The 7,632-nt window shown below is 52.8% G+C and overlaps 1 protein-coding gene across 1 annotated transcript; it reads left to right on the top strand.

Annotated features, from left to right (window-relative positions):
- Positions 1-1,957: 1,957 nt before the first annotated feature.
- LOC137215480 (myeloid cell surface antigen CD33-like) lies at positions 1,958-6,108 on the top strand. Its single transcript, XM_067720759.1, has 8 exons — positions 1,958-2,070; positions 2,137-2,514; positions 2,715-2,993; positions 3,227-3,274; positions 5,307-5,403; positions 5,751-5,783; positions 5,818-5,864; positions 6,092-6,108. The coding sequence occupies exons 1-8, from the start codon at positions 2,037-2,039 to the stop codon at positions 6,106-6,108; spliced, it is 933 nt and encodes a 310-aa protein (XP_067576860.1). The 5' UTR covers positions 1,958-2,036.
- The last annotated feature ends 1,524 nt before the right edge of the window (positions 6,109-7,632 follow it).

The following is a 7,632-nucleotide window of genomic DNA, read 5'->3' as shown; positions in this document are numbered from 1 at the left end:
AACATCCTTCCCTCCCCATTCCTGCCTCTCCAAGTCCTGAGAATATCCTCAGGCTCAGTCTTAAATGTCACCGCGTGTGAGTGTGTGTGTGTGTGTGTGTGTGTGTGTTTCATTGTCTGGTTTTGGGTGGAAGAGTGCATACACTTAATTACAGACTATTCGGCAAGAACTATTGAACATGTACTCTGTGTCCCCTTGTTGGAGGTTCCCAGGGGGCATCAGTGAGCACAGCATCAAACATCTCTGTCATCGGGCTTCCCTAGTGGCGCAGTGGTTGAGAGTCCGCCTGCCGATGCAGGGGACATGGGTTCGGGCCCCGGTCCGGGAAGATCCGACACGCCGCGGAGCGGCTGTGCCCGTGAGCCATGGCCGCCGGGCCTGCGCGTCCGGAGCCTGTACTCTGCAATGGGAGAGGCCACAACAGTGACGCATACTGCAAGAAAAAAACAGAAAAACAAGAAAAACAACTAAAAATAGAGTTAGCATATGATCCAGCAATCACACTCCTCGGCATATATCCGAAGAAAACTCTAATTCAAAAAGGTATGTGCAACCCAGTGTTCATAGCAGCTCTATTCACAACAGCCAAGACATGGAAGCAACCTGAGTGTCCATCCACAGATAAATGGATAAAGATGTGAGATATATATATGAATATATATAATGGAATATCACCTAGCCATAAAAAGAATGAAATAATGCCATTTGCAGCAACATGGATGGACCTAGAGATTATCACACTAAGTGAAGTAAGTCAGACAGAGGTAAACATTATATAATATCACTTTCATGTGGAATCTAAAAACTAATACAAATAAATTCATTGACAAAACAGAAACAGACTCACAGACATAGAAAACAAACGTATGGTTACCAAAGGGGAAAGGGGATGGGGGAGGGATAAATGAGGAGTTTGGGACTAACACATACACACTGCTATATATAAAATCGACACTCAACAAGGACAAAGCATAGCACAGGGAACTCTACTCAATATTCTGCAATAACCTATATTGGAAAAAAATCTGAAAAGAATAGATATATGTATATGTATAACTGAATCACCTTGCTGCACAACTGAAACCAACACACCATTGTAAATCAACTCTACTCCAATACAAAATAAAAATGAAACTAAATTGAAAACTAAATAATTTGGAGGCTCGTTAAAAAAAGAAATTTCCTTTGCGCTGACATAGAACATGTGCTTCCCGTTGTTTTACATGAAGATGCTACATGGTTTTTATTCTGAAGATGCCATTGAAAGTTTGGGAATCAGCAGAGTAGAAGTTAAAAAAACATCCCATATCATATCTTTAGAAAATACCCAGTATGCTGCCGGACACTCGGCAATCTCACCACTGATGCAGCTCTAAAGCCCGACAGCGCTGCCTGTTTGGGGAGGAAGTGATGGGCCCGGGTGGGAGCATCTCCTGGGCAGGGACCAGGCCAGCCGTAGCCCTTCTGGTCTCCAGGTCACCAGCCCAAGATGCTCAGTGTTGGGGGAAGGAGTGAAGGCATGATTGGCGGCTGCCTTCACGTCACCCAGGAGCCCCTTCTTGTCTTCTGCCCCAGACGCTCACACAGACACTAAAGAACCCGACATCTTGCGGGACCGACCACCCGAGGGTCTAGGTGAGGCTGGGACCCTCCAGGTCAAGACAGGAGCTGAGCGGCTCCCTGGTGTAGACAGCGGTGCTCAGACGGGAGGACCTTAGGAGGCTCACCGTGTCCTACGCCTCCGTGTCCTCAGAGGCTCTGGTGCTGGAGGGACCCACGTGAGATGGGGGGCAGGGCAGGGCTCTCCTCCTTGCCTGCTCCTCTCTGGGCAGGACTCCGGGGTCTCTGGACCGAGGGGTGTCCGTCCGCTCTGTGCGGGGAGCGGCCAAGCTCCGGCTCTGCAGTTCCTCTTCTGTGAACACCTGGGTCTCGTGTTCCTTCCCGACTTCCCGTGGGTCTCCCCGCAGCCTTACCTCCCTCTCTCCTTCCCCTTCTCTTTTCACACACAGGACGCCCAGAAGCCCTCCGTCTCAGAGATGCTGCCGCTGCTGCTGTCCCTGCTGTGGGCAGGTGGGTGGGCTGCGGGGAGAGGGGTGGGCAGGGCAGGGGCTGCGGCTGACCCTCGTTTCCCCGCAGGGTCCCTGGCTCAGGACAGCAGATACCGGCTGGAAGTGCAGGAGTCCGTGACGGTGCAGGAGGGCCTGTGTGTCCACGTGCCCTGCTCCTTCTACGTTCCCTGGGACACCAGGGACAACTCTGTCCCAGCTTTCGGCTACTGGTTCCAGGACGGGGCCAATGTGAAGCTGGCTGCCCCTGTGGCCACAAACAACCGACATCGTAAAGTTCAGGAAGAGACCCAAGGCCGATTCAACCTCCTAGGGGACCATGGAAACAATTGCTCCCTGGACATCAGAGACGCCAGGAGGAGGGATCAAGGTTCATATTTTTTTCGTGTGGAAAGAGGAAAGGCATTATGGAGTTATAAGTCTAACAAGCTCTCCTTGCATGTGACGGGTAAGGAGTGGGGTCCGGGAGAGACCTCAGGGGAAGGACCTGGAGCCCCAGGGCAGGACTCGGATAGGACCCCCTCCTGGGAGGGGTCGGGGGGAGAGCAAGTGGGGGTTCAGAAAGACGGGCTGGACCAAAGCCTGAAGCTTATCTCAGGGCACACCTCTAACCCTCCTCCTGACCCCGTCTCCCCCTCTCTTCATCAGCCCTGAACCACACACCCCACATCCTCATTCCTGCGACGCTGGAGGCGGGCCGCCCCGGGAACCTGACCTGCTCTGTGCCCTGGGCCTGTGAGCAGGGCGCGCCCCCCATCTTCTCCTGGACGTCAGCCGCCCTCACCTCCCTGGGCCCCAGGACCCACCTGTCCTCAGTGCTCACCATCACCCCACAGCCCCAGGACAATGGCACCAATGTCACCTGTCAGGTGAAGTTCCCCGCAAGCGGTGTGATCGTGGAGAGGACCATCCAGCTCAGCGTCACCTGTGAGCGCTGCGCCGTGATGCCCGGGGCGTGAGGGGATGGGGGCAGGAGGGTCAGGCCGGGGGTGCTTGGTGTTGCTGCCTGGAGACCCGGCTTAGTAGGAGGGCCTGGAAGGACAGAAGCCCTGTCCCTCCTGCGTTTCTGTGGCTTCTGGGTGTGTGTGGGGGGGGGATGCCTACCCTTATCTCACCCCAGTCCTCTCACTGAGGAAGGAAACACTGTCTTCCACTGCTAGGTGCTCCACAGAGCCCAGCAAGAGGTGTGTGCTCAGGGGATGGCACAGGTAAGACGGAGCCCCCCATCCATGGGGCATTGAGTGGAGTGGGGTCTCTTCCAGGTTGGCTCAGAGCTGCACTTTCAGAGCTCAAATGGTGCAGGTCGGGTGTGGTCCTGCAATTAGCCACAAAAGGCCCCCATTAGATCTCTTCCTGCCGTATCCTCTGACTCTGGTCTTGCCAAAGTGACCCACACCTCCCTCCCTGCCCATTCCAAATATGGTCTTTATCTTTCTCCGTCACCCCTTGCGCGGGGGCATTTTTTAGGTAGACTTTATTTTCAGGAACTGATTTAGGTTCGTAGCAGATTCGTCAGAAGGTAAAGAGACTTCCCTCGTCCCCGCTGCCCTTTCCCACACACGCACGGCCTCCCCCCAACAGCACGCCCCGCCAGAGGGTTCCTGTTACAGTCGATGAATCCCCACTGACACGTCATTTTCAACCAAAGTGCATGATTGACGTTAGGGTTCCCTCTTGCTGTTGTACATTTCATGGGTTTGGACAAACGTATAATGACATGTATCTGCCATTATAGTATCATACAGAAGAGTTTCATTGTCCCAACATCTCTTTGGGCCATTTTTGTGACTGTCAGCCCCTCAGCCCTCACCCTGAGCCCTCTCTGGAGCCCAGCGCTCCCCTCACTGCTGTATTCCCACTGGTCATAACATCTGGTCCCCCATCTGGACAGAGCCCCATCAGGGCTGTCTCAGCAGTGCCCACCACACTGTTGACAGGTGACGCCCGGACGCACATCCCTTGCCCTGGGTGTTGGGGTGCCACCAGGCAGGGCCAGGAGAGCTGTCTGGGTCTGACCTGGAGGTCTGAGAAGCTTCCTGCTGCCACCTCCTTCTGAGGCACAAAAGATCACCGTGGACCCTGAGGGACAAGGCCAGTAGAGGCCAGGAGAGGAGATTTAGTCCCCCTCCCTGGAAGGAAGGAGAGGCAAGGCCCCTCAGCCTCCCACAGTGCTCTCTGTCTCTCTGGAATGTCCACGGGCACAGAACCTCATGGCTCTGCTGTGGCCAGGTCTGGAGGCTGCTCTCCATGTCTCTGGATCTGCCTATAGTGGATACTTCATACACGTGGAATGTTACAAAACAGTGCCCTTTTCTGTCCGGCTTCTCTCGCTAAACGTTCTCAAGCATCATCCATGGAGCGTGTATCAGTATCAGTTCCTTTCTGTCTGAATAATATTCCATTGCGCGGATGCGCCAGCTTGTCTTCATCCAGGTAGCAGTGGATGGACGTTTGGGTTGTTTCCACTTTTTGGCTCTTACAATGCTGCTATGAACGTTGCTATACTTTTCCTTTTTATTTTTATTTTATTTTTTTTGTATCATTGATTTCAGTTTTCTCGGGCATGTACCTAGAACTGAAATTTCTGGGTCAAATGGTAGTTTCTAATATTAAATTTCTGAGGAAATGCCAGATGTTTTCCACACTGGCAGCACCGTTTTACATTCCCACCAGCAATGTATGAGGGTTCCAATTCCTCCAGATCCTTGTCGACATTATTTTCCTTAAAAAAAAATTCGAGCCTGCTAGCGGGTGTGAAGGAATATCTCATCATGTTTTGATTTACATTTATGGAGCGAGTAATGACGTTGTTCATTTTCTTCATGAACGTATTGGTCATTTGGAGAATTTTTTTATTCCTTTGCCCGTTTTAAAAAATTGCGTTGTTTGTCTTTTTGTTCTTGAATTGTTTTTCGTATAGCTTTTATATAGGCTGGATATCACACACTTATCGAATCTATGGTTTGCAAATATTTTCTCCCATTAAAGGGGTTGGTTTTTCACTTTCTCAGTCCACTGATGAGCCGAATTTTTCGTTTTTATGAAGTCCAACTTATGCATTTTTGTTTTCTGTTCAGCTGCTGGAAGGTAAGGGCATGGGGTGGGCTGATACCCCGGGCACACGGGGTTCGGCATCCAGTGGATGAGGAAAGCCTGTAAGACCAACGTCCAGAGTCCTCCTGGGAGCGGAAGGACACAGGATTGAGCAGATGATTCCATCCTGGTCCCACTTTCCTGCAGGGCAGTCGGGCCACGTCGCAGCACAGGTGATTCTGATGGCCATCTGGGAAGCGGCTGTCAAGATCCCGCTACTCTTCTTGGTCCTCATCGCCCTCCTGTGAGCACCCCCAGGGAGAGGGGAGAGGGGAGGGGTGGGGAGGGCAGGATGCAGGTGGCTGCACCCTGAAACCAGCGCTGGAGGGGGCCGGGGCGGGGCTGGCAGGAGGCTGACGGGAAGGGGGAATGGGGGTGCGGGGCTTGGGGTCGGTGAGGAGTCCCCTGGGGCAGGGTCTCCTCCCCACCCAGTGTCAGGGTTGAGGGTAGCCGCTGTGCTCTAGAGTGTCTGTGGGGCCAGACCTGCCCTCTCCCACCTCAGTCATCCCCGCGCCCCTGAACAAGGAACAGGGTGAGTCTGCGGCCCGCGGCACCCGATCTGACCAGAGCCTGGTCTCTTCTCTGGCTCAGAGTGACGTCCCGCAGGAGGAAGGCAGCCAGGCCTGCAGGGGGCGTGTCAGATGCAAACGCCAGGCCGGCAGGGGGCGCGTCTATTGCAAACGGCATTCCAGGTTACCCCTCTGGGTGAGTGATGTCGGCATCCTACCACCCAACATCCCACTGCACACCTGCCCCAGAATGGCCCCCAGGATTGCTCTGCTCAGCGTACCCAAAGTGGAGCTGCCATCTTCCTCCCCAAACCCACTTCTCTGCTGGGTTCCCTGTCACACTGATGACAAGGTGGCCCCCATCTCTAAGGCCAGAAGGAAGGACGGGGTTTGCCCCCTTTCATCCCCGCTCCTCTTCTCCAGGATCGAATAATCACTAAGTGCTGTCCATCCTTCCTCCTAAGCACAGCTCGTCCTGATGCCCGTCTCCTTCCCATCTTGACCCCAGTCGTTCCAGCAGCCTCCTCTCTTCCCTGGGTCTCTGAACCCACCCACCTCCTGCCTCCATCTCCCTGGGAAACACAGGCCTCCGCACTGTTCGCAGAGACCGCTACCATCCACTTGTTGCACAGCAGGGACAGCTGTGTTTCCTCTCCACGGCCAGAGACCAAGGTGCACACACCACTGGCTGGAGTTGCAGCCCTGGCGGGCTCTGCCCTGCTGGACTCTCCACCCACATCCCTCCTCTCCCTGCATCTCCCCACGTCTCTACACCCAGCCTGGCCTGACCTCTGTGACTCTGAGACTTTGTATATGCAGTCCCTTCCCCTGAAACATCCTTCCCTCCCCATTCCTGCCTCTCCAAGTCCTGAGCATATCCTCAGGCTCAGTCTTAAATGTCCCCGTGTGTGTGTGTGTGTGTGTGTGAGAGTGTGTGTGTGTGTGTGTGTGTGTGTTTCACTGTCTGGTTTTGGATGGAAGAGTGCATACACTTAATTATAGACTATTCGGCAAGAACTATTGAACATGTACTCTGTGCCCCCTTGTTGGAGGTTCCCAGGGCGCATCAGTGAGCACAGGATCAAACATCTCTGTCATCGGGCTCCCCTGGTGGCACAGTGGTTGAGAGTCTGCCTGCCGATGCAGGGGACACGGGTTCGTGCCCCGGTTTGGGAAGATCCCACATGCCGCAGAGCGGCTGGGCCCGTGAGCCATGACCACTGAGCCTGCGTGTCCGGAGCCTGTGCTCCAAAACGGGAGAGGCCACAACAGGGAGAGGCCCGCGTACCGCAAAAAAAAAAGAAAAAAAAAAAAAAAAATCTCCGTCATCAAGCATAGAGAATAAGCTTGTGGTTACCTGGGGGGCGGGTGGGGATGGATTCGGAGTTTGGGTTTAGCAGATGTGAACTATTATATACAGAATGGATAAACAAGGTCCCACTGTACAGCACAGGGAACTATAGTCAATATCCTCGGATAAACCATATGGAAAAGAATATGGAAAAGCACATGTATTATATGTATATGAGTAACTAAGCCACTTTGCTGGACAGCAGACATAAACACAACTTTGTAAATAATTATGTTTCAATAAAAAATTGTTTTTAACTCTCTGTCATCAAGAAGCTGTCCTTCTGGATATAAAAAGGATAGAAACATTTTTTAAAAATAAAGAAAAATATTGAGTCTGTTTGATGGTAACATGTGTCTGGAGAAGCATCGGGCAGGGAGCGAACACGTGACATTTGGGGGCTATTTTCTGTCACTGAGAGTGTGCCCGAGGCGATGTTTGAGCCAAGACTTGAAAGTGGAAGAAAGCAGGTTCTGTGTTCCCGTAAGAGACAATTATCCCAAGGGCTTCCAGGCCAATGCAAGTATCCGGAAGCCTTTGAGGAGAGCAGAGACAGGATTGAACTTTCATTTGAAAAGGATCCTCACAGAAATGCAAATCCAAACTACAATGA

This window comes from Pseudorca crassidens, chromosome 20, assembly GCF_039906515.1.
Source record: "Pseudorca crassidens isolate mPseCra1 chromosome 20, mPseCra1.hap1, whole genome shotgun sequence".
In the NCBI taxonomy this organism is placed as follows: Eukaryota; Metazoa; Chordata; class Mammalia; order Artiodactyla; family Delphinidae; genus Pseudorca; species Pseudorca crassidens.
The sequence above is the reverse complement of the archived record's forward strand: the minus strand, read 5'-3'. Positions and strand labels throughout refer to the sequence as shown.